Source organism: Anser brachyrhynchus (assembly GCF_964034855.1).
Source record: "Anser brachyrhynchus genome assembly, chromosome: 5".
In the NCBI taxonomy this organism is placed as follows: domain Eukaryota; kingdom Metazoa; phylum Chordata; class Aves; order Anseriformes; family Anatidae; genus Anser; species Anser brachyrhynchus.
In genome coordinates, this window is record NC_137699.1 from 32,263,471 (window position 1) to 32,289,805 (window position 26,335).

The window sequence follows — 26,335 nt, forward strand, 5'->3', positions numbered from 1 at the left end:
CTACCAAAGTCAATAGAAATTTATAGCCTCAGAGAACTAGGGTGTTTTTAACATTAGGCCCCCAACATTCATGGTTTATGTGGCAGGTGAGACATGATACGGCCAACATGCCAGAAAACTTGTGTAGATCATGAGTTACTGAGTCTGTTCAGAGCAGAAAATTAACAAAAGCTACCTAAACTGCCTCCTTTCCCAAATGATCCAGAACTATGTGCCAAAGGTCCAAAATTAGGTCTCCTTGCCTTAGCCAGGGAGAGCCCACATTGGAAGAGATACATTCACTCAGAGATTCTAGCTTCCAGGGGCAGAGATATGATAGAAGACTAGGTTTCAGATGGTGACCTCTCCCATAAATACCTCCAGGAATCAAGCCTCACCCACAGCCTACCAATGCAACGGAGCACAAACCAGTAATGGTGCCGCCTTTGCAACAAGAGCAGCTTGTATCCTACAATCTCTCCCAATGCAATAGATATGTTGCAAAGCAGCAGAGACCCTCACCTTGTATGATTCAAACCCACTAATTGCTGGTCTTCCTTTCTGTGTACTCACACACATACTGACTGCATTTGTCAGCCAAGTACTGGCAAGCAAGTTGTGAACCGCAAAAAGCCAAAATGCCCCGTGACTTGCCTGTACCAGCGCCGGGAACTGGAATGTTCATCTCTCAGAGGAAATCATGTTGGCACACTTCCCCTCACCCTTCCCAAAAAGGTTTCACTCCTGTATATAGAAATAATATATTTTGAAACATTTCTGGGCTGATGCCTCAGTTCCCATGCCAGGACTCTGCCTACATTGCTGTTTCACTGCTATGTGGGTGGCCAGGCAGTCACCTGGGTGGGCTAAGATCTTTGAAGCTACAGGATCTGGCAAGCTGGAAGCAAAGTAATTGGCCAATAGTTGAAGGACTTCAAATGGGCAGCTCGCTCAATTGCTGACCAGCCTAGGGGATAGCTCCTGGTAACTGGGAGAAGCCAGCAGTGTCATGGCATCACAGAATGGTGGGTAGCCAGTGGAACAGGCCAGGTGGGTCCAGAAGATTTACGAAAGCATGACAACTTTCCAAGCTGGTTTCCATGAAGCTGGAGAACCAGCCAACCCAGCAATACAAAATCCAATCAACATTTTCAAAAGAATAAGTGTTGCATCAGAAAACTTATGATCAGCTCTATTCATCGAACATCACTTCCTCTCGCATGCTAAAACTGTGAATGGGAAGTACCTGGCTGTTGTTAACACACCTTGTATTTCTTCCTCCTCCTCAGACTTGATACACAAGCGGCTGACAACATGGACAGATATGTGGAGCACAGAATGGATTGTGCAACAGCTGCATGCTCTTGCTTACAGGAAAAAGAGGAGAGAGGAAGTGAGAAATAAAAATGGCAATGCTCCCCCCACACTCCATCTGAATACTCCTCAGTTCTGTCCTAAGTTCTCCACACATCTTAGACAAGTTAGCAAACAATTTGTACAGTGAAATGAAAGTAGCAACAACCAGTTCACCTGAGACTTGGGAAACTGGAGCAACTCAGAGGATGGACAAACTAGAAATACAAAGAAAAATTATAATGATTCTGTCATTACAGAATATTACAGGTCCTTCCTCTAAACAATTATCATTTGAAAACATCCTTTTTAGACATCTCCCATTTATGAATCCAAACACTGTACACTGATGTTCTGAGAAACTTAGTGTATTCCCCAGAAAGCATCAGTATCATAGGAGACATCACTTTATAGATGGTCCAAAGAGCACCAAAATATCCAGCAAGAGCATGGGTCAGAAATGCGTCCCACCCTCTACATTCATATTTGAAGATGCTTTTTGTACCACATAGAACATTGTCCAGACTTATGTGGCTCTGAATCAAATTAAATGAATGCTTGTATTACATTATTACAGATGCAGCTAAATGTTGTTCACTTGTCCCCAGCAAAACAACCTTCAAGTCTGTGGGGAATAACCTGGGAGTCACAAAGTTAATTAGTAGTTTTACCTGGCACCAGGGACAGTCTGTAAGAAGTTGTGACCAGGGCAGTTTAATTTTAATTCAATATACTACTCATGTACTATAAAGCATATGTTAATAACTTAAACAGAATATATTATGGCATCCATTACAAAACCACGAAGCAAAGGTAGTGTAAAGCTATTTGAGGCTTTCCTAAACATGAACAGAATTCTACAGTTGTCTATTAACTGCCTCTTTTATACCTAACATTTTGAAAGAACTGTACAGGTGAACCCATGCCAACCCATTTCAAGCTCTAGAGACAGGAACATGTGTTTGGTTGTGATCATTCTAGCTTCACTGCCTTCCTCATCACACATGTAATCCTCATCATTATGTGGCCTGTCTGCGTTAGGACAGTATTTAACATAAAACATGCTGATGACAGAGCATCTCTGCATTTCTACTGCTACCTGTGTGATGCCGACCACAAGCAAAATTCTCATCTCTTACAAAATGCCTCTCAGTCCCTCACTTCTCCAGATTATTTAGGAGAACTAGTTAAAATTCAGCCCAAAACCGACCTACAATAAAATTCTGAAACTTCAAAGTTGTCTGCAGTTGGAACAAGAAGTGCTGAAAAGATTCACAGACATCTTCCTGATCTGCAGCTACTTATAATTCATCAGTAGTTTTTGTGGTTAGACAGTATCAGCCTTTCTACTGTCCATTTAGCAGCTATCTCACGCATTTAAAAAGTTTTGATCCTCTTAGATAGTTGCATGTGTTTCTCTCATGAATAGTTTACCTGATATTTGTAGTATTCACAGTTATAATTCACTTTCCACCTCAGGTGCATAAGTGTTTGACGAATTGGAGCACAACTAAACAATAGACAAAGGAGTATCACAGAAATCATTATTCCAGACTCCCCTCTCTGCCCCCAACAAAATCACAACACATAACATTCTATTAGTAGGCTTAATTATTGTTTAACTCCTGTCCTTTCACTTCTATTTTCTCATTTGTGTTGGTGTTTGCGTTGGTGTTCATGTAACCTCTTTAGATTGCATTTTTTTTCTGAGCAACAGCTTATCTGGGAGCTTTTATTGCTTTTAGCAAATGGGGCTCACTTCTCTTTTGACTTTTCTCAGTGTCATAAATGACAATAAATTCTATTTCTGATCCCTGAAACCTGTGCTATAGCTAAACTATGTATTTTCCCTCCTACACCTTCCTTTCACATTGTGACCCCTGACTTTTCTCAGCCTCCACACCACATTTCCCTCCTACATGATCGCTAAATTTAAACTAAGACTGGATGATTGTCTTTTATGTGTAGTTCAGTCAGACAAGTAGGGCTTGATTCAGGAATTACAGAGATAAATGCATGCATTGTATAGGTCAGACTAAATAACCAGCTATGGTTATGGCTACGGCCACAGCTTTAAAAATGCCTTTTTCCTCCATGCACCAAGCCTTTCGTTCTATCAACATATATCAAGAGTCCGTGGTTTACTGGTAACCACAGGCAGTGATGGTGAATTTGCTTTATAAGAAAGGTTTCACAAAGAGACAAGCTGTTCCCATTATTTCAAGGAGTCTCTCTCTGCAGTCTAACACTGTCAGAATCCCAATGCCCAATGTAGTGCAACTCCTCAACAAACAGGGAGCAACAGAACTTCCCAGGAAATACATGGCACAGGACAACGCATAAAAGCTGTCTCAGAAGAAACCTGAGTTCCAGGGCCTGGGGTTCGTAAGGCCACGAGGGCAGGAAACACATTCCCTTCCCCTCCTTCACTCCTTTCTACCCTGAGCAAACATTGTGAAGGGAGCTCCTGGAGACAAAACTAGAGTGATTTCCTGAGCCAGTTTCCACTTTTTTATTCCTATTTCTATTGTACAGGCACTAGCCCTTCATTTGCATCTCATCCATGTCAGTGGGTTTCAGCCTTTCCTGTTTATTGTTGGTACACCATCATGGCAGCAGTGCCATTAGGATAATTATAGTAGTTAGGATAGTACTCCCTCACACACTACCAAGAGACATTTTGCACCTCGATAACGAGGTCAGCAGTTTCCAAGATTCATAGAACAAAGACAAAGTGTTTTGGCAACATGCCGGATATACTCCCAAGATGGCCTGGACACCTTTTCCTGCACTAGACCTCATCTGCTTTTCTGCATTACCGTTCATTGCTACTTTCTGCTTCAGGCTCTTCTTCCCCCAGGATGAACCATATCACGTTTTAGTCTCTGCAGAAGCTCCCATTCTCAGGGCCACCACCAGTACGGAGGCCAATGGAGAATTCTTTCAGTTAAGATTAGAGAAGCAGTGGGGAGGGCAAAAAGAGAGGAATCACAGGCCAAAATCATATCCAAGTAAGTATTCATAAGTAAACGTTATTGAACATACTACTAAGCTGTTGTTACATTGCAAGTAAGAAGAGGAAATACAATTTATGCTGTTACAAATGTGTTCTGGTCTTCTGAACCCAAACCTGTATGCTGTTGCTGTCTCTTTGAGAGAGTCAAATACCTCAGGGCATATCTGCTAAGCTCTAGGCTGGGAGATGTGACAGTCCAGGTTTTGCTTAGCATTTAGTCTCATGTCACATCTAAGTCTAGATTAACACAGTTTATTTCCCAACTAGTTTATTATTTCCCTTCAGAGGATGCAATTAAGACAAACACAAGCTTTTAGCAAAATGGCATTTTTGTCAGACTTCTTCTTTCTTCCATTAAAAACACATGAATCTTTTCTACAGCCATTTCCTCAATTCATACCAATGCATTACAATTCATACCAAGGCACCAGAACTGCTCACAGAACCACGCTTTGTAGGCCTAATGACTGCACATTTAAATTGAAAATAAGACCATGGTAGATAACCAGGCTTGAAACAGGAATATTACAGCTGAACTCCTGGCCCCCGGTACAAAATCAGTACCAAAACTATCGCTGAGATACACACACGATTCTCAGCAGCTATGCAGACAGTAAGCTTCATACAAGGCATGGCAGCTGACTTAGGAGAAGCACTGTGAATACCTAATGTCCAAGCAACAAAAAAGCACCCTGCACTGTACATGGGTGACAAGTCATTGCCAGAGTCAGTCATTTCTCCTCTCCATGAATTCTTAAGCTAGCCTACACAAACTGTCAGGATGTTAGCATAAGGCCTGCTACTCCAGGCTCCCTCACCATTTTACAGAAGAAACAGTACACACCAACACTTACGGCTACGTGAGATTTTGTGGTCTTTCAATACCCTGACCCATATATCATCTTCTTGGCTAAAGCTCATGCTATGTCTGTACACGAGCATTTCACTCAGTTGTTGCTATAGCTGTACATTATGAATTTTCTTAAGTATCCAATATATCAGCTTTTGGCACAGCTCTTTTGAGCAGGTGTGTTGTGCAAAGCATCTGTCAGGACCCGTATGCATTAAACAGCATTTTGTGGGTCCCAGGAGCTGCAGTTTATATTTCTCTGAGCTTTGTAAGGCCAAGTTTCCTCTGGTCAGTACAGCCAAAGAATGTTCTGCATACACAGACAGAAGGAGAAGAAGGACTATAACTAAAATGTAGGATGAGTTCAGCACCACTGAATTTTTAAATCTCACACTCGCATCCATTTAAGATAAAATTTTCCATATAAGCTTGCTCCCAAATGCAGACATCTGGAGAAGAAGCACTTCTGGGCTAAAAACATTTTTGATACATTCCAGGAGGACAGAAGGAGCAGGGCAACAGACACTTTGTATAAAATATTTTCCTAACATATTCCTATAGCAAAGCTTCTGTGACCTTGTCATTTTTGCTGAAGCGTCTCCTTAGACAACATCAGGTGGCTGGGATACTTTGGTAACTTAGAATTGCTAGAGAGTTTATTACTAGGGGATTTGCTGCCACATAGTGACACCATGTGGCCAATTCCTTAGTCCAGAAACTACAGGTCAATGGAAAGAACAGCGCAGAATTTTCTCATTTTTCTTTTGCTTAATTAAATTTAGCTTAGGGATGCTCAGATGCAACTATATTGAATGGTGAGAGTAAACTTGGACAGAACAATTTTCATCTGTATAGGTACACAAAAACTGGTAGATACCAGCTACTTATAGAACTATGATTCTGTTTTCTCAAAAAAGTGCACCCGGAAGGTGTGCCTATCTATGGTTTAATTCTGCAGTAACGCCATAAAGAATTGCAATGAATTTTGGAAATGGATATATTCTTGCCTTGCTCTCGTGGTTTGTTTGCATTCGAAGGGACTACAGATGCCTCCATTTATTCTTACAGATATTCCTGAAGAGAGCATTTAAATTCACAAGTGGGAATACTGCTGCTAGAAATGTTCTCAGTGGAAGTTATCACTCTGCATTACATAATATGGTGACTGATGTGATGAATCATCTCTCCCTAGCACAGTTTGTTTTTTTCCAAATCAAGCACTACACAGTCAAAAGGTACAGCTCATGAAGAATGGTAAGAATAGGCAGCTTCATTTGAAAGAGAGAGATGGAGGCAGGCAAATGATCAGGTGAAAACTCAACACATATCACTTATATATCCCACAAACAAAAAGAATAATACATAAATAAACTCTTAATGGAGAACATATGTTCACTCAGGGCTACAAAAAATATGTAATGTTCAGTAAGAAATGTGTATTTGAGGCTGGGTTCGGAATGTGTTGCTCTCAAGAGCAGGAAGGAAGGGAAAACCTAAAAAACATAACTTTTGGTTGCACAGGCTTTGCAAAGTTAATGTTCCATAAATGCTGCTTTTTTGTATTGATTAGTTAAATAACATGCTGGTGTAATTTTTTGTTCAGTATTGAACTGCAGGTGGACAGTTTATTTCAGCACTATCAAAGTGCAGCTGAATTTAAATGAAATAGGTTAATTTGAAAAGTGGTATAGCAAGATTTTGACCTGCATAGATAATAATTTACAGCTTGGGAAGAACCAGCTAGACACAGGACTTCCAGCTTGTTCAAAATAGGAAGCTGAGCTGAGGAAGTTTACTGACCTGACCTCAACTTCCATCACCATGACTAGTGAGATTATGCTGCCATCTTGTGACCTGCAAGTTTTACTTCCCTACAGTGACAGCAACATTCCCCCTAGACTGGGACAGTGTACTTGTCTCCCTGGTATTAAGCTGCAGCAACATGCTTTAAGCAGCTGAGCTCTCCTTTGTAGGTAGACCCATGTTTTCCTTCCTTAGCTGTCTTACCTGTGACTTATGGTCTGCACCCTTCAGTGACACTTTCACTGCTAACAGAAATGCTGTCCACGGACAGGACTGGGTAGAGACTGGAGGCAGCCCTGCAGAGGGGGTGAAACCCACAGTTTAAAGGAGTAGGGTTTTGTAATAAAGGCTACAGAATGTTCCCGTACTGCCAAGAGAATCATCCACATTGGAAAGAAAAACACACACTTAGCTAGCATTTGCATATGACAGTATATAGTAAAAAAAGACATACTGTTTACATCTGGGAAGAAGAATGATCATAATTGATTACAGTTTTGGACATTGATGATAAAGTTTTTCTCTCTGGCTTCCCAAGTGTAAAACTTGTACGTTTATGATAATTTTTTTTTTTTGCTTAAAAAATTTTGTTACAATTGGCTTTGTTCTGAATCTAAAGCAGGTTGTTCCATCTGGTCAAATGAAATACAACAGCTGTATGTCAAAGTGGTCATGCTGTTCCCTTGAAACTACAGACTTCAGTTGCACTGACTGCTTACACCGCATTTTGCAGTACCTGGTAAAAAGCTTAGTACGGCTGCAATCACATTGAAAAGCAAGCTCAGAAACTCTGCTAGCATCCTCCCATTCCTTCCTGATAGCTCAACTGTACGTGCTTCCATCCATGTTCATTCCCAAGATACTTCAGAATTGAAAGACCTAGAATCAAACATTGAAATGCTGACTATCTGAAATGCACATGCAAGGAAGGAATTGCAGGTGCAAGCAGGCTTGAGCCGTGAGCTAACCAGGCAGCTGCTCTGAGCTGGGATACATGTTCAGGATAGCCCACGGAAAGCATGCATAGCTGAAAGGTTCCCTCAACACATCTGACTGGAGATAAATCATCAGTCCTTCTCCACTACCAAAGCCTCAAACACCATTCTACACCCAAATCACTGAAATATTTTCCCTCCAATCCTTCTATGCTGAAGTAAAACAAAACATTCTGCATTCAGACTCTGACTAGAGCTTCCAGGACATGATATACTTTCTTCAGGACAGGGCATAGCAGAATGAGGATTCCCACTTAGCAGCTAAAGGTTGTTTGCCTGTTCTTGAGGAGGCCAATTGTATTTCATTGGCTTTATAAATGGCACCTCAAATCTTGTGACAGTGGGGACTTTAGACTTCCTTATAATGTAATTATAACTAAAATATTCAGGGAAATACACAGCCAGCTGAACCATCTCTCTGAGACTTATTGGTGTATTTCAATAATCATAATAATAATTATTACTGCGGTGGCAGTGCAAAGCTCTGGGCAGATTTACAGCTAATATATTTACCAAGTTAAGTAAAGAAAAAAAATGAAGTGTAAAGTCATGTAGTTACAGTCCCTTTCAGTAAGTCTGTGATGACAGGCATAGACCTTCCTTAACATCATTTGTTCCTTCAGAGGTCAGGGAAGGTGTCGCAAATTTCTTTCTTTCCAGTGTTCCTGCAATTAATGCAATTTGCCCTGGTCATGTGAGGAGCAGAGTCACTTACACTCTGCTGCAAGTTAGCAAAGATCCGTCTAATGTGGCACATCACATGTACTATTATTTCTGCAACTGAAGATGCTTTTTTTCTCTGGAGAGTCACATTCTGACCCCCTCTTCAAAGCTGAAAGTGGATTCCAGTTCTCATGACTAACTGCCACGTCTGCTTTGTTAAAACACAATATACCATTTAGGTAAGCAGTCAAAAAATTAAATCATCTCACATCAAAGCTTATCTTTAATATGCTGTATCCAAGTGATATAATGGAGTCCATTCTTCTCCCTTCTTTTCCAGCCAGCACCAACTGATACTAATGAAACATGCAGCATCAACTGGACATCATTTTGAGTCTGCTGCAGCTAAATGTAGATCTTGATGACCACCTGGGGAATAAATATTCCTTTCATCAGCATACACATGCAATTGATATACTCCTAGATAAATAAGTATAAATACACTTCTACTGATCTTTGGCTCTCCCCATATCTTTCATTACTCTCTCTTTTACAGCCACCTTCTTCCATAGCTAAGAAAGTATTTGATCTTTCTGCTGGGTTTGGACGAGTGTGTTCTTGCACAAAAGGTCAGCTGAAGGCCACAGTACCTGTAAAACTCCAGAGCAAGCAGCCTTTAGATGACAGCCAGAACAGAGTTTCAGTGGTAAACAATGGCTACACCTAAACACTGCACAGAGAAATGCCCTTAGCCCCAGCATAACCTCCCACTGCTCCATCACTGACTACATACCTATCTGGTAAAACATGATTTTAGAATATGGAGGGAGGAAAAATGAACCTCCATACTCATTCAGCATTCATTTCTGTAAGATGCTGATCACTCTAGAACCAATCTAATATTTGTGCATGTGTAAAATCCCATGAATTTTAATTGGAAACCTTTCAGTATGGGAGATTTCGTTTTACAGTAGTCTTGTGTTGAAAAGTCCTGGAGACAGTGTTCAGGACTACACCTGGTGAGTTGAAATAAGAAAACTTTAAAGCAGACTGATACTGCTGAAGAGGCCCTTCATTTCCACTGAAAGAGGAGGAAGACCCACTTATAAGAACAGGAGGTATTCTGTTGTCAGAAAACCTCTAGGAATACAGACTAATGCTCAAGGCTTGATGGTGTTTTTTGTGGGATGGTAGTAAGCCAAAGACACATTGTACATCCATAGCTGGCAAGGACACAACCTCCCTCTCAAGAAGGCAAACTTCATCTGCATATGAAAATACTCACATGTTAGTGATAAAGGTAAGAAAGCGTCCTATTTCCCTGCAGGAACCATTGCCATAGCAGCACTTGCATCTCCTTGTTCTGAAGACCCAGCTCTAAACATACATGTTCTTTATTTTTGGATAAAATCCACCTCTGCAACAACAGTTTGTGCAGGGCCTGCTACTTCTTCCTCATTTCACAAGGAGGTCTTAAGAGATACCATAAGAACTGAGGAAGCCCCTCTGCCCTGGAGCAAATATCATCGTTAAAGAATACTCATGTATAGTCTCCTTTCTGTAATAGTAGTGTAGAGAGTTTAAATGACTGCCACCACCCCTCTTCTTTCTCTGGTACATTCTCCTACCAGAATGGATGGAGGTTACTGCAGCAGCCCAGACAGCCAATGGGCTCACAAAGACCAACGTCCATACCGGCATTAACTGGAGTATGTTGTAGTCTGAGAAGCTGCTAATTGGACTAAAGCCTGGGAGCTGATAATACCTTTCCTTTCCATGTACTTCATCACACTGATCTGTAATACGGATTCATTATAATAATAGACACAGAACTCATTTTTATTAACTTTGTCAACAATGAGAGCTCAGAATAAAGCTGGCATACTTCAAATGAAAGACATGAGGAAAGAAAGAAAGGCAGAATTCAAAAACCTAGCAGAGTGAAAAAGGCTGAAGTGGAGGAGAATAAAACAAAGGAGCAATGGACACAGGAAGGATAAACATCAGAAGTTCAGGCCTCTGGCTATCCTAGAGGCAGCAGCAGAAGAGCATGGTGGTTTGGTCTGTGACTCTTCCCTGAAAGTGAATAAGGTGCTGTGCCTGGCCTGCAGGAGGTCAGAGCTGTTGGAGGGTGCTGCAGAATTACTAGCCAAGCAAACAGTGCTGGGAGATCTAAGCTGATCAAAACATCTCTTTTTTCAGTGAAACATTTTTTGGTGGGATGATGAAGGTCTTTTGAGAAACCAGAGCTTTTCTTTTCTCTCTTTCTGCTGAAAAGTCTGTTTGGAGATACATGACCTGACACTTTCAGAGGCATGGAAACAATGGAAACGTGCTAAAAACAGAAACTTTCAGTTTTCACACTTCTTTAATAAAAACCTAAAACACACAAAGGAAAATCTTGCTGAGAGAAAAGCATTCCTGATCATCTCTGCATGGAACCTTGCACTGGAGAACCGGGGACCACAGCAAGAAGGACATAGACACTCTTCTGATTCCCAAGAGAACTGCATTTCTGCCCACAGCATACTAAGTCACCTCTCAGCTAGAACCTCCCTGACTGTGATGAGTGCATGCGTTGACCCACAGAGAAATCCCCCCCTCTACTTTTCAGTGTAGCAGGAGACCCTTGTCTTCCAGAAATGCCACCTCATAAGGAGAATTTTGCACCATTCTACAGACAGAATAACAGGAAAGCAACTGAGACATGCACAGGCATTAGTCAAGTCGTGACTGTATGTACAATAATTTAGCCTGAACAGCTGGCTAGGAGGTCATAAAAGAAATGTGTTTTACTACATGAGTGCTAAATGAAATGATTCTTTTGCCAAAGCTGGCTAAGAACAGTCACGGAGCGTATACAGGATTTATGAGACTAACCTCTGGATTCTTTCCTGAGCCCAGGAAATTGCATTCCTTTGAGGTCTGAGCTGACATTCATCAACAATGCAAAATTATGCTCTTTTGCAGGGAGCAGGAACGGTAGAAGCACTGGACAGCCAGTCTTACATGGAGAAATGAAAGGAGTAAAGAGAATAATAAATTACTCTTAAAAAATTCTACTCTCCTCTCAACCCAGAGGAAGGGAGAAGTTGCACATGCAAAGGACAGGGAGCAGATGCCTCCCCCATGTTCTTAGAAAGTCAAGCTATTTTTCTTAAATTTGTAAAATAGCAGGTAGAGTGGTATTACCTGCTTCAGCACATTACTGTCCTGTGCATGGTGCTTGCTATATGGCTAGACAGGCAGACACAAATGATGAAGAAAAAATACCCAGAAAACAAATGGAACAGAAAATGAAACAGAGGGAACAGCTCTGGCCTGAGTACAACTGAACTCTCTGCTTAGGAACTACTAGCACCTCCCAAAACCAAAGCTTTCTCTCAGGTCTCAAAAGGTGAAAAGGCCACTTAAGGAGGGGAATAGGGCTTTTTTCAAGCAATTCTTTTGTTAGTGGACTATGGTTCCTTAGGCTATGCAAAATGAACTTAGCCAGAGACAACCAAGAAAAGGAAAAAAGTTAATGTTTATTTCTGGTCCTCCTCACCCCCTCTTCTGAGCACAATATTCCAGATACAGAAAGGGGAAACACAGGGCACAACAAGAGCCATGTATCCTAAAGAAACTAAATTAGCAAAAAGACTAACTTCACATTATATGATGTGTCAGGTTTTGGCTGATAAAAGAAAGGTTTCACCTCATGAAAATACCAAATTTCAAAATTTGCTGTTCTGAGGTAGAATAAAAATCAAGACTTTTTTTCTGAACCCAACCATGCCGCTATAAACAACCTGCTGATCAGAATAACAGTTTGGGAAGTGGGAAAATGTGATCAAGCAGAGGCATGAGCCTCAGCCTTCTAAACCCCATGGAGATCCCCAACTGTTAACTTAATGGCAATTTCAAGGAGACTTTTACCTCCTTTCTTTAAGAGGATAAAACAGAGTTATGCAATTAAGGGCTAATCTTTTGTTCAGTGTGAGAAAACAGTTTTTTTAAATACCTTTTTTTACCTCCAGACACTCCAGCAACTAGAGAACAAAGGATCTTGTTATTTTTACGTCTGATTAGAGACTGAAAAAAATGAAGTAGATTTGTTCTCCTGGTTGCTACATCAACCTCAAAGTGAGAGACCTCTCTTGAAAGAATTTCTACAGCCTGCCACTAGAGCTTCAGTGATGGAAAGCAGTTATTACCTCTTCATAAAAGCATTAGTTGTCAGCTTCCCAAGACAATAACTGTACTAATAATAACTGAATGCACAACCACTTAGTTATGAAAGTATACAAAACACAGATTTCAATCACTTGTTTCTAACTAGGTATTGTGTCTTGCAGTAGCCAGTAATGCTGCCATTCATTGTCTTACAGAGAATAAAAGGATTCGTGTCGCAGCTGAGCAATTGGTACCTTGTAATCATGCTTGTTCTCCTAATCCCAGAGTAGGCAGTGGTTACCACACACTCACCTCAGGCACCGCTCGGTGAAACCGGCCATCTGGTCGGGATCTGGGCCATCTTGCTTTCACTTGCATATATATGTCTTCTGGCAGAAGGAGATTTCTGCTGGAAAACTTACATTCTACAAAAAAAAAAAAAAAAAACAAAAAAAAACCATATAAGTAATTACAAAACACATTTTTTTAATCTTCTCTTTTTACTTTTCTTTCCACTCTCCATTCCCTCCCTCCTTCCCAACAGACGTGCATACATCTATACCCACCCATCTACACACTCACACACTTCCTTTTATCAAGGGGAGAAATTTAGGGAGTATTGCAAAAACACTTGGTTATGAAAGTATACAAAATGTAGATTTGGGTTACTTTTTTTTTTTCTTTAGAAATGTACAATTTATATGTCTATTTTAGTTGATCTTTGATTTTGCCTAGCTGAGTTATGATACTGATTTTGGGTATTGCACACACTGAAATTCCACTGCATACACTAGACTAGAGTCAAATATCTCTACATATTTTCCCATATTTTTTTCATACATATTTTTACTAGTAGAAACTAGTAAAAAAAAAAAAAAGCCCTTGTGAGATAGTAGCAGGCAGCAGGGCTACTAATGGATCGCTTCAAAGAAATCAAAACATTTAAGCTGCACAATATTTGCTTTCACAGAGCTGAAGGATGATGATAAAATGTTGATGATAAGAAGTTTTGGAAATCATTTGAAAGAGTGTAAGACAGTAAATCAGTGACTACAAGCTGAAGGCATTAACCTTTAACTGATCACAAGAATGATGAACAGTCCTCTGAGGTAACTGAGACTGAGGAGGATCAGTCTTGCAGGATCTGCAACAGCAATGCTATCACGGCAATCATAATCAACTTCTTTACGGTTATGTTTTTACAGAACTTTTTGACTTTCATGGTAAGTTTTGATTTAAAAGGTCAACCCTTGTCCATGATAAAATCTAGGGCTGTTTGAAATCATAACCCTCCTTTTCCTGTGAAGATGCTCCTGAGCTGACAAATCAAATGTACAGATTCTCCCGTAGGATATCTTTTTGCCCCTTTTTCCTTTTTTTTTTTTTTTAATAAGGCAAAGCAAGTCATTTATAGGGAGGCTTGGACTGTAATAGCTAGTCTGAAGAGAAGCGTACAAATAACACAAAAATATACAAATTAATATATTGTATTAATATATGTATACAATATACAAATAAATACAAAAAATACAAATACACAAAGAGAAGCATCAGACCAACAGTCAGCCTCAAATCCAATTTTCTCAAGCTTCACCTTTCTGCACTGTTCCAGTACAAGCTAACTAAAACTGCACTGTGACAGTTATAACATGTTAGGTATCTCCATAACTGAATTATAGCACTATGGCTTCTTACTGTCAATTCCCTTTCCATATCAGGAATAACTAACAAGTTCATTTATCATAATCATTGTTTGGAATCTTACACCATAACGTTCAGTTACAGCCAATATGACTGAATGAAATTAGATATCATGAACCTTAAAAAAATATATATATATATTTAATGAACAGTTGCAGGAAAAAAATAACCAGTCATATTGCCTTATTAACATGTCTCTCCTTACTGTTCCCTATGCAGCTGTTCCCTTACAATTTTGGTTACCAGAGATGGAAATCACTGCTCCCCCAGTCATGGTCCTCCAACTCCGAGCTCCAGACAGCCCAAGATCTGTTACTGTTAAACACTGAAACAAAAAAAATGCATTAAATGCTTCTGCCTTTTTCTCCTCCATAGTATGTTAGATGACCATTGTCTCCAAGTATCAGTAAAGTGTTTTCATTTGACCTCCTCTTGCTTTTGACATACTTGGAAAAGCCTTTTTTGTTGTCTGACACCACAGTGGCCAATGTCAACTCAAGTTGGGCTTTGGCTTTTCTTGTTTTCTCCCTGCAGAGGTGAGCTGCAGCTCTGTACTCTCACTGTGAAGCCAGACCTTTCTTCCAGAGGTCATATATTTTCTTTTTTCCACCCCAGTTCCAGGCAGAGTGCTCTGTTCAGCCAGCCAGGTCTTTTTTTTGTTTCTGTTTTTGTTCTGTTTGCTTGACTTGCAACACAGTGGGATTGCCTGTTCCTGGGCTTTTAAAAGGTGGTTTTTGAAAAGCAACTACCCCTCATGGACCCCCAGATCCTCTAACTACACCACAAAGACTTCTTTTTATTACATCTGTATAAATTGTAGTCCAGTTGAGAGAAGAAGACCCTCTATATATGAATTGCCAATTACAAACTTCTCCTGACAGATGAAAAGACGCCCTTATCAGCAAATAAGGACCTTTGAAACATACCTTTCACTGGAAAACAACATAATCATACTCCACTTTCCAACAGACAGCACACACTCCAGTGGCACATCCCCGAAGATAAAGCAGCGTGCTCTCTCTGCAGCCCTTGACAACAGCCCAGGGCTGCATGCTGGGGATTTAACGGAGGGTTTACTGAGAGTTGGTGTCCACTTGATGTAACAATCAGGTCTCTGTCAAGTGAGAAAGATACCAAAAATATTTCATTTCTCCTCCTTTAGACACTGCTACTCCTATCACAAGAAAGACGAATGCCCCAAGTGCTGCAGGGCAATGGTGCTGCATGGAAGGACCAAGAGCTTGCTCCTGACTTAATACCACATGACCTGTGTACAGTTCAGCTGCTCTTAACCCACTCTTGCCACAAACTGAAAAGGATTATTCCTCTTGTGCACGTCATCTAAAAATTCCCATCTTCAAGAATATTAGTATCATGTAAGTTCCCCTGGAAATAAAAAAGACAACTTGATTAAATCCTTGACATGACAGATGGCCAAGATAGGACTGTCTCCACATTAGAAACAGGTGTGAATCTGCTGAGCATTTTGAGGTTATAATCAAAGGCACCTTAACACTGACTCACAGGGTGTTACATCGAGATAAGGAAAAGCTCCTAACCCTCACAAGAAACAAATGACAAGGTGTCAAGGAAAATCAAAATCTCTTCCTCTGCTTTGCTCATGTTTGCTCTCCTTTCACTGGGTGATTATTGCATTTTCTAATCACTTGTTATCACTGCACACGAGCAAGCCCTATTTTTAACTTCACAGTTGCTGAGGTTTCTTTTCACCTATTGCTTTGCAGTAAAGTGTAGAATTTAGGAACAAGTAGGTGGGGTTATGTGCCAGAGCATGAACAGGGGGAAGCAGCTGTAGTCTACTAAAGCAAAACTTGGTGTGAGACTTCTGAAAATCTGAAACAGAACTCCATTACAAAAGCAAACATATTCATAGTAATAAAAAATAAATAAAAAATCACCATGTAGCAAACAAACATACAAACAAGAACTGATTTCTCTGCTTCAGCCCAGAAGACCATCTATCCCAGCATCCTGACTCTGCCAGTGGTCAAAAAAGATGTCCACAGAAGAGTGCAGGAACAGGGCAAGTCCGTTGTGGTAATTCCCCAGAACCCTCTGCCCTCCTCCAGGCTCATATAATTTGTGGTTCTGGGTCTCTGAGAGGCAGAGGCAGTGTCTTTGAATTTAGCTAATCTTGAAGGATGCCTCCTATATAAATTTGTCCAATGCTATTCTATTGCACCTAATAGGATCCTTGTGCACTGGTGTGATGGTAAGTCACACAGAGTGGGTTTGTTTGTGCAGAGTGGGGGACCATTCTCAACAGATTCACAGTCTTTATAAAATCAAAGATGCTTTGAGGACCAATTGGAAACACAGTTGATGTGGTTGAAGTAAAGGACAGATATGTTTTTATCTAATTGAGAATTTAAATCTAGCATCAGCAATACTCTGCCAGTGGCACAAAGGAGCACAGAAGTTTGGTATTTGTGTCACACTCAGTGCTTGGCAGGGAGCGATGGCTGGTTGCAGGCCAAATGCAGTGAGTCCAGCTCACATGGTCATTCCCAAATTCTGCAGTGTCAAGGTCTGACCTCAAAGGCAGTGCTTCCTACTTGAATTTTTAGCCTTAGCATCCAGAATTTGTGAACAGAGGCAGCTCAACCAGTGCACATACTTATCAACGTAACAGCAACCTAACCTACATAGGAGATTCTCACAGAGCATCAGAGATAGCAGACTGAAAGATTTGCCCTTTTTATCTCACTCCAAGACAAACTGCATCACTTTTATACATCTTTATGTACAAATTGCACTGTCACCTGTGTACTTCTCTGACGTCACACAGGGAGGGAACCTGGTCTTCCTGGGACTGTTGGCATTTTGCAACTTCTGTCAACAGAAATTTAAAGTTGAGCAGGCTGGCTATGAACAAGAATGCTCTACAGATAGCTGCGTTCTGCTGGTGTGCCTAATGGCTCCTCCAGTGTTTTGTTCTTGCTCGGTCATAACAGTTTGTCTTTTGAGACAACAATTGGCTCTGTACCTAGCCTTGTCTGTTCTGTGACCTACAGGCTCCCATGGCAAGATCAAACCAGCTGATTACTGCAGCAGAATTTAGAATCAGCTGGATCGGTTATTACAAACATAACCAAAAGCTCTGCTAGAGCTACTCAGTTATCTTGGATTGGCAGAGTGCCACAGCAACCCCAAAAGGCTCACCTGATACCCCAGTGCATGTTCCTGCCACTTCCTCCTCCGCCCCAGCTAAACATTTTAATCTCCTTTTGTGTTTTTTGTTTTGGTTTGGTTTTTTCCAGGATTGGGTTTTTGATCAGCAAGCAGGAAAACAGTATGGCTATCCCTTTGGGCAGCAAGGTATTCTTCAACAGCCTGGAACAGGAAACCACAAGTTTTAACTAAAGTGACATTAATGTAGACATAAATTTAGAGTCTAAATGCAAGGTGTTAAATGTTCAGTGGCTTAAGACACTGAAAAAATATAAGCCTAAATTAATAGAATGCAACTTATTTAATTATTTTCTCTAAGTGGTATCTGGAGTCAGGGCACAGACATTTTTATGTTTAATGTACATTTTGCACAGCCAATTTTTAAAGACTCTGAAAAAACAGTGAGTTTTAGAATCCCTATATTTTGTCTGGACGATGATAAATGACAGTGATGTTTTACAGAAATTGCTGCAGAGAGCGTTAGTTCATTGGAAGCATTAATTTTCCTTCTAGCCAAGCTTCAGTCAGAATATCGCCTTTTCTGCACTAAATACTACACTTGGCTCAGATTCCATTTCCAAATGACATACATAAAGCACTAAAAAGTGCAGAATGGTGATTTTTTTGTTCTGAAATGGTAGAATTATAAATTTCTTAGCAAAATACTACCATAGCCTAAATTTTGATTTTTTTTTTTATTATTTTGTCATTAAATGGTGGTCCTATCCTAGAGCTTGATAACACATGATCTGGTAATGTATTAGAGAACTGGATAAGCTTTGAATAAAGAAAAAAAAAAAAGTTCCCTATCGTCTTTAGGCTGCCAAACACACGGGACAGAAACAGAGGATGGGGAAAGAGCACTTCTAATTACACCGCACATATTCTCTACTTTCACTTCAAACCTTCTGCCCTGAGGCCATGAAAGAAGCTTGCTTGCAGAAGCCATCCAGAGACGCTGCTTCTCCCGGGTCAGAAGCTCCTGCTGTTACAGGAGCACATTTGCACTGAAATCTCCTTGTTCAGCGCAGTTCCTGGTAAAATTCTGCTGAAGTCTCAAATAGCCATTACCGCAGAGACATAGGACTTGATGTATAGGTACCTTCACAAAGATATTTCATCTCTCCCATGTCAGCTTACATGTGAGAAGATTGCTTCCCAGCTTCTGAGGAGCCATGTCACAAGCTCTTCTCATTAAGATGTGCAGTGCTAAACAAAAGGACTGATACAAGCATCAGGTCAAGATCTTTTGGTTCAGGCTAGTTTTTTGATCTGCTATTTCATCTGAAGCACTTTTCAGTTACAAGCAGACTACAACAAAAGCTTTCCCCGTCCCCTTTTTATTACCTTTATCAGTTGTGCTTGGCATGGTTTCTCTTTTGCAGCTGAAGATCTATTAACTTTAATTAAATTGTAACTTTCACATTGTTCTTAAATAATGTTGTCTGTCCTCTGTAACCCTGCAGAAACTATGCAAAGCTGCCTGACTCTACAGGCTGTGATTAGTACAATCTTTGCCACTACCTTAGAAAACCTTGGAAAAATGTCATCTTAGCCCCACTCGTCTAACTCACCCCTTCAGCAGAAGAAATGTTAACAGTTCAAAGCTCTGTCACTGCAGAACACGCTCAAGAACAAGCAGAAGCATTGTATTGAAATTAGGCCATTTCCAATTACTTGATGCTAGTCTCCTTCCAGCTTCTATTTCCTGAAGATAACTTTCAAAACTGAGTTTCTAAACAGACCAGATGATTTAAAATGAATACCCTGTGCAACTGCGTTGGCTGACCTATTTTCTTGTTTGTATATGGCACAGAGCTGCTCAGCTAAATCAGCTTTTTCAGTCTTCCTTGCTTCTTCATCAGCCTTTTCGACCTTTCTTGCCAGCTGCCATCCAAGTGGTAAATAAATGGGCTTCAACTGGATAGCAAAGCTTTAATTTCAGACCAACAAAGAGGTTTTATGTGGTGCTGTCATCGATGGGGTCACCCTGCAGCTCCCTCCGTCCTCTTGTTGCAGCAATGATTTCTTTGAACGTGACTGCTGAAACCAGCAACGTAACAGACCATAAGGAAGCATCGCTGACCCATTGTTCCTTTGCTGGCCCAAAGTATTTTTCCTTTTAACTGCAGTTTCCTCTTGTTAAAGGAAATCTATTTTCTCAGAAGCTCACAATATCCTAATTCAAAACACAGGTCTGCAAACTGCATGTTGAAGGCTGAGAAAGTTCGTCTTCATCTCAGAAGGGATTAAAATAATATGTTGTCCCACAAAACACACAGTACTGCATAAGCCTCACCGTGTTCAGTAAAAACAGAACAAAATTATTCATCTTCCAGAGACTCTCACAGTACAGCGGCCTGAGTCAGAGACAAATCTGGATGGAAAACCCAGGCTTTTCTGACAGCTTTAATAAAAGAGACAAATGAGGGAAAAGAAAATGTCCCTTATCCAAATTGAACTGCTCAAATGTGTTTGACTTCCCTTGGTGCTACACATTGCTCTTCTGTCAGGTCCTACCCACTCACTAAACATTTACAACCACCACAATTTGTGCAGGACACAAGGCACACAGAGCACAAAGAGAAATGAAGAGGTAGTAACAGAAATCCTGATGGACCCCCACCCCCTGCTGCCTTCTGTGGTCAGAATGGGAGCCTCGACTGCTCCAGGAGGCAAAATTTGCTCAGTTGATACCATCTGATCTCTGGAAAATGTCAGCAAGCTGCTGTCTGCCAGTACCCTGCAATTGCGAGAGGTACATCCCAGCTGTCCTCACCAGGCCTGGACCTCAGCAGAGGGCAGGTTAATGCACATTTCCCCAGGAGGCAGCGTCAGTCCTCTCTCCAGCGTGGCATTTCCTAGCTGCCAGTGAGCCCACAGCTCTCTGCTGTAGCAGCAAGACAGCGAGGACAGACTGCTCCACGGGGCTCCTGGGAACTCAGCAGCAGCCATGGTATTATTTTTCCTCCCCAAAACAGGGATAAACTAAGCTTCAACATTCAAAAGCGGGTGCTTAATGCACCTGCATCACCCCATCTTGAGCACTGTGCAGAACCCTTCTGCAAACTCCCCCATTCTTGTTCCTGACAAAAGGTAAGGACTCCTGTACAGAAACTCTTCAGCCAGGTGAAGGGATAGCTTGTGACTGCACCAGGATTGCTGCCTGTGTATTTACAGGCATAAATACAGTCTTCAAAGACTTCATTCAGATCATTTCAAGTAAAGCGTGCATACACACGTACAGATTGTATTTGTTGAGTAGCACAGTGCAAACTTCCATCTGACATGTAAGGTATCTGCAGTCAGCAGGACATACAACCAGTGCAACCAGGGTAAGATTAATTTCTTCTGGCTTTTGAAGTACCAGAAAAAAATGTTGTCACTGCAGTTCAGAATAAGTCAGAAGAGTGCCTCTTTATTCAGTCCAGATCAGAACCGTAGCATCTTTTTTACTAAGGAATGTGAGAAAATGACATACCAAGAGGAAAGGTGAATACATGTACTGAGATGTGTTGCCCTGAGAAATCACTGTTTATATTTAGGTTAATTAAAGGTGTAATACTGAACAATTCAGTGAAGGACTCCTCCTTTGAGAGTATTTCCCGCTACCAAGGGAGAGGGTTGGAGACCAAAAGCAAAGACAGCTGGGCACAAACACAGTCTGCATGACAGGATGGTGGGCTCTCACTGACGGCTCCAGCACAGACAGATCAGATGACGCCAGTCTACAGTGTAGCCGGGGACAGATGACACTTAAAATTCAACTCAAAAACAGGAAATTATTTGAGAAATGAAAATACACAATTATGCAACAATGGTGTTTAGAGAGAGGTAGGCTAGGAAGCTTTGAACAGTTTTCCAGGATTCCGGCCCTAAAACAGTGAGAAATTAAATACTAACCCTGCCACCATAGCTGACAGCGACACTTCTACTACAGATTGCTCTTAGGAATATCCGAGTCCATCAAGTGTTGCCAGAAAAAGGCCTGTATCCTGTGCCACGCATCTTCTTGGGCTTTGGCATGCTCCCTCCATTGTCCTCCCCACTGCACAAACAACCCAAGCACTTTGTGGATGGAAGCCTGGCACAGAGGCAGGTATGGTGGCTCCAGGAGGTGCCCTGCTCCAGAATAGGAGCAAAACTCCACCTTCCGTCCACAGTGCCGAAGGCGCTGAACAGCATCCTGGCAATACAGGTCACTTTTCCAGTTCATGTCATCCAGCCCTGACAAGAAGAGGAACTTGGCCAAGGACCTCTCCAAGGGAATGCGACAATGCCACGTTGCGGGGTCCCTGTGATCATCTAGGATTTCTGAAAAATCTACTAGGTCGGACTCATTACTGGTCTTCATCCTCCCCAGATCATATGGGTGGGGAGGAATAGTGAAGCCATTCCCCCGCAGTGGAATGAAAGAATTAAAACCACTTCCAGATATGCTGACAGCTGCCTTGATGCCAGGTAGGAACGTGGCCATCGAAAGGGCTAGGTCAGCTCCTTTAGACAAGCCCAAAACGCCAATCCCAGTATCCTTCACCTGAAACACAGTTACAGAACAACCATTATTAACTACTCATATCCTGGGCTGACATAACATCTCCCCCCTCTTCAGCTTCCTCACTCCTTGTATGATTAAAACCTTCTGGTTTTTGCCCTTTCTCCATTCATGTTCTCTCTCCCCCATATTGATCCCTTTGCTGAGCCTCCAGAAGGATGACCATGAACTCTGCATTTCTTCCCCCGTAACACTTTTTCTTCCTGGTGAACTCCATACACAAAGCCTTTTTGCTTCTTCTGCATCCTGGCTTGACACTTTCTCTCAGTACTGAACATTTTACTGCTCTTGCCTCCAAACACTCGTCCCAGCCTGCTCTCTTCAGGCTCCTTATGGAAAACCAATTTTTCATGGGTTTACATGCATTGATTTTCTTTCTTGCCATTGTTTTTTCATACTCTCCTACAGCTGACCTGTTATCTTCTGTCTTGTCTTGGAACACACAAGGTTGATTATGCCTGGGGCATAAACAGCCCAACTGTTTAAATCAACTTATTTACAGTGAAGGCTCTTCACACCAAATTCACATTGTAATGTGCGTCTTGTAAGATACTCTGGAAGTTTTACAGCTCGATGAGGAACAACACAAACAATTTTGAAACAACCATTATCAACTACTCATATCCTGGGCTGACATGATCAACTTCGTGAAATGAAAACCACATTAAGTAGCATTGCATTCAAAGCTTAAATTATATTTAATTTCTCTTGGTCTCTTTTGGCTTAAGTATTATGATATATTGCCATAAGTGTTTTTCTCATCCCACACACATATCCTAATACCACCCCAGCTTCTTAAAACATGGCATACTCTCCAGTACTATAACTGTTAAAATGTCCTGCTGTTACAGCATTTTATTACCGCCCTGTGAAACTTACTCAGAATCAGAAACCTCTCAGAAATAGTAGAAAAAGTCAAAGGATTTTTTCCCTTCTAAATTCTTGTTTGTTTGTGTTTGTTTGTTGTTTTTTTAAAAAAAAAAAAAAAAAAAGATCTTGTGCTTAAGAAGTTGCACTTCTAGCCTGGGAACTACTTTGATATAAATATTACACAAATACTCGTTTGCACAACACTCCATGGACTGTCATAAGGTGCTATGCAAAACTTTTATCCAACTACTTGCAAAATTGGAGTTGAGGCATGGTGTTTTCCACCTCAGATCATGCTGTCTGAACGTGCTCTCTCCTTTTACATCTCAGAAACTTAGCTGCATTCAGTGACCTATAGCATTTCACATTAGGAAATTATCGAGTAGCTTCCAGTAGGAAAAGTACCATAATTTGTCTCCTACCTGCTGCTGCTTCTGTAAAAAGCGTACAGCCTCCTCAAAATAATCCAGTTCGAGAATCTCTGGCATAGCAGGTAGATCTTCAAAGGCCATGTAAGCCACAGCCAGAGTCACAAAGCCTCTGCTAGCAAGAAGACTGGCTCTGTATTCAACAAGACCTCCTCCAGATCCATACAAATCGATAAGTCCGGGGAATGGTCCTGGTCCTGCAGTGAGAGATAAATATATACACACGCTCACAAAGAAAACTTTCTAGAGTTGCTTTTTCAGTAGCACCCCCTCAATGCACATACAGACTGTAGATATCAGAAGGAAATCATCCTCTCAAGCTTTATGCATGTAGGTTCTCATTCTGAGGCACACACTCAAACGTAACTGGACTCTTTTTCCCAGCCTAATTAACTGAGATGATTATAAAGAAATTACTGTTCCCTCTCCTGTATGATTGTCTCCTATATAGATTATCCCAAGCATTTCTGTGAGCAGCACAGAGTACGAAACCTAGTTTCCACAGTCCCTCTCCATTAGTCAGTTCTCTGCTGTGTAATTATGAAGATGAGTTCACCTTACAGCACCTCTCTCCCTGTAAGAATGCTAATTTGGATATTTCTTCTCTTGTCTAGGAATTTATTATAGGAAGTTTGTATTTTGTGCGTTGTTTTCCCACCACCAGGTTCAGCTGAAATTGGCCTAGATGTTGTCAGGCCACTGGGGACTCATTTAAGTGCTGTGTCACTACATGAGTTCTTTCAGTAACTGTGCTAGCAGCTTTTCCGAGGAGGGAACACCTGACTTATGAAATGCATCAACAAATGCCATCACTGACGTGCATCAATTCAGGCTTCAGTCTCATCTGGGTAACCACCTCTGGGCTTCTCAGTTCTCCTCCTGCAGCCATATGATCTTAATTTCCTGCTGCTGCTCTGCCCATTCTTACCACCAGATACAGCTGAAACTTTCCATAACAAAATTTGGTGTCACAGTAGCTGCAGAGGACTTTTTACTTGCTCCAGAGCAAGATACTCACATTTAGGTACTGCTCAAAGAAAATAAACAGTTCAGGACTCAGAGCCTTACTCAGGATCCAGTCTCATCCTTGTCTCTATACAGAACTCTGCAAATGTGATGTCTGTGTAAGGCTTTGCCTTCCCTGTTTGTCCCCCATCTTTCTAAGTATCGCGTGCAGTTCAGCTGCTCAGCTGAGCGGGTACAGACTTCTTCCTTTGGCTTTCCCAAAGCCAAAGAGAGACAGAGACACAAGTCCAGAGTCTGTGGCAGCTGCTGGAGCAGCCCTGACCTACTGTGACCCCAGCCCATTGCTCCCACCTCATCTCTTCACTCCTCATCTTACAGCCCTGGCCAAAACCAGGGGCCTCCGCCCCCTCAGCTTGTCAGAAGAGCTGGGAAATAAGCACACTTTTCCCCAGGTCCCTCAGCCAGGAGAGGTCCTGCTCCCTGCTCAGCTGAAGCCAGGAGATGCCTCGTGTTGCTGCTGCTGCCCTCACCGCACCCCCTGCCTCTGCAACGCCTGGGCAAAGCTTGTGGCTGCCCTGCGCTGCTGGGAGGATGGCAGCGGCTGGACACGGTGCCAGCTGAGGGAACCATAATGGGGGCTTTGTGCCAGCTTGCTGAGTGGCTGCAGTGCACAATGTACGATGCAACTCACACCTGGAAAGGCAGAACGGAATTAAAACTCACCAGGAGGGAGGAAGAGAGTTGCTTTAAGCCGACCTTCTCTGACTGAAATCCTCTTCACTCCCTCTCCTAAAAAACTTCGCTCATGGGTGCATTTTCCCAGCAACCGGCTCATGTCCCCGTGGCCCTCATACACCTCCAAGTCCACGCAGAAAGGGGTCAGGACGTTCCTCTTTGCCAGCCGCTTATAGGGCGTTTTGGAGCGCAGAGACCACAGCAGCCCCATAGGCTCCACTCCGGAGTAGCTGCCCCCCAGAGCTGGGGAGCAGGTCAGGTCGAGCTCCCCGCTGCTCCCAGCCCTGTAGCGAGCGTGGGCTTGGAAGAGCTCCCCACCCTCGTCCACCAGGCAGGCTCTGAGGGTGACCTCCTGCTGCGGCAGAAGACCCGTCACGCAGATCTGCACGGGGTCGTCGAACAGACACGTGGGGGAAGGCAGAACCGTCACCTGCACCGCCATCGAGCTCTGCTGGGGGAGAGGAGGCTGCTGGTGTTTGATGAGACGCAGGCTGTGCGAAACGGGAACAGCAAGAGCCTGGCGCTTCTCACGCTTAAAATCTCTGCCAAAGTCCAGGAGGAAGCACCGGGCCTGCTTCCTCCAGCCAGCAAGCACAGGCTGCTGGGAGATGTAGTTCAGGTACACCACTCCGAACACCTCGTCTCAGGTGTCCTACGAAAACACAACCAGCTTGCAAGGACAGAAGTTGTCATTTGCTCCTGCTGTGCACTTTTATTTCTGGTCATATACAGACTAAACCCCTGAACCTCAAGCGGCAGAAAGAGATACTCACACGGCCTTTCCCCCAGACCATGGGAAGTTCAGCTTCGATCGCAGGCGCCTTTGTCAAGGCACAGTAAGCACAAACAAACTGGAAAATCTGGAGCAACACGACGTTTTAATCTAGTCATGAAACAAAGCCTGTCTTTAATCCCTCTTGAGTTTGCAGTAATTTCTGAACAAGAACCACAAGGTGAAATGATGTTTTAGGTTTTAGCTGTGTTTCTTTAAAAAAAAAAAAAAAGAAGTTAAAAAGGTAAAAAAAAAATTTCTTCAGAATAGTCAAACTTATCTAAAGGGTATCTGCATTTTCC

At 42.0% G+C, this 26,335-nt stretch overlaps 2 protein-coding genes across 23 annotated transcripts in view; both read right to left on the reverse strand.

The window, feature by feature from the left end:
* The window catches only part of PLA2G4B (phospholipase A2 group IVB), a 52,029-nt gene extending 37,186 nt beyond the window's left edge, over positions 1 to 14,843 (reverse strand). For 6 of the 19 annotated variants that reach the window (XR_013952369.1, XM_080596214.1, XM_080596211.1 and 3 more), the window contains exons 1-5: positions 14,747 to 14,843; positions 13,127 to 13,239; positions 7,738 to 9,088; positions 7,206 to 7,297; positions 1,245 to 1,346 (exon numbers count right to left, since the gene is read on the reverse strand). The gene's annotated coding sequence lies outside the window, so the exon portion shown is untranslated. Of the gene's footprint in view, positions 1 to 633; positions 724 to 1,244; positions 1,347 to 7,205; positions 7,298 to 7,737; positions 9,089 to 13,126; positions 13,240 to 14,746 lie in introns of all 19 variants that reach the window. The other 13 variants (XM_080596201.1, XM_080596200.1, XM_080596207.1 and 10 more) reach the window with 12 other exon arrangements.
* A 651-nt stretch (positions 14,844 to 15,494) lies between these two features.
* Positions 15,495 to 26,171, reverse strand: LOC308196735 (acyl-coenzyme A thioesterase 1-like). 4 transcript variants are annotated; one of them, XM_080596227.1, is made up of 4 exons: positions 25,250 to 25,991; positions 23,555 to 23,757; positions 21,611 to 22,244; positions 15,495 to 15,629 (listed from the first exon to the last, which is right to left on the reverse strand). In XM_080596227.1, exons 1-3 carry the CDS (start codon positions 25,701 to 25,703, stop codon positions 21,642 to 21,644), a joined length of 1,260 nt encoding a protein of 419 aa, XP_080452353.1. In that variant the 5' UTR covers positions 25,704 to 25,991; the 3' UTR covers positions 15,495 to 15,629; positions 21,611 to 21,641. The 4 variants fall into 4 exon arrangements, with proteins under 4 accessions (XP_080452353.1, XP_080452351.1, XP_080452352.1 ...); XM_080596225.1 differs by lacking the exon at positions 15,495 to 15,629 and adding an exon at positions 17,299 to 17,869; XM_080596226.1 differs by lacking the exon at positions 15,495 to 15,629 and adding an exon at positions 26,035 to 26,171 and having other exon boundaries at positions 21,108 to 22,244; positions 25,250 to 25,913.
* Between the last annotated feature and the right edge of the window lie 164 nt (positions 26,172 to 26,335).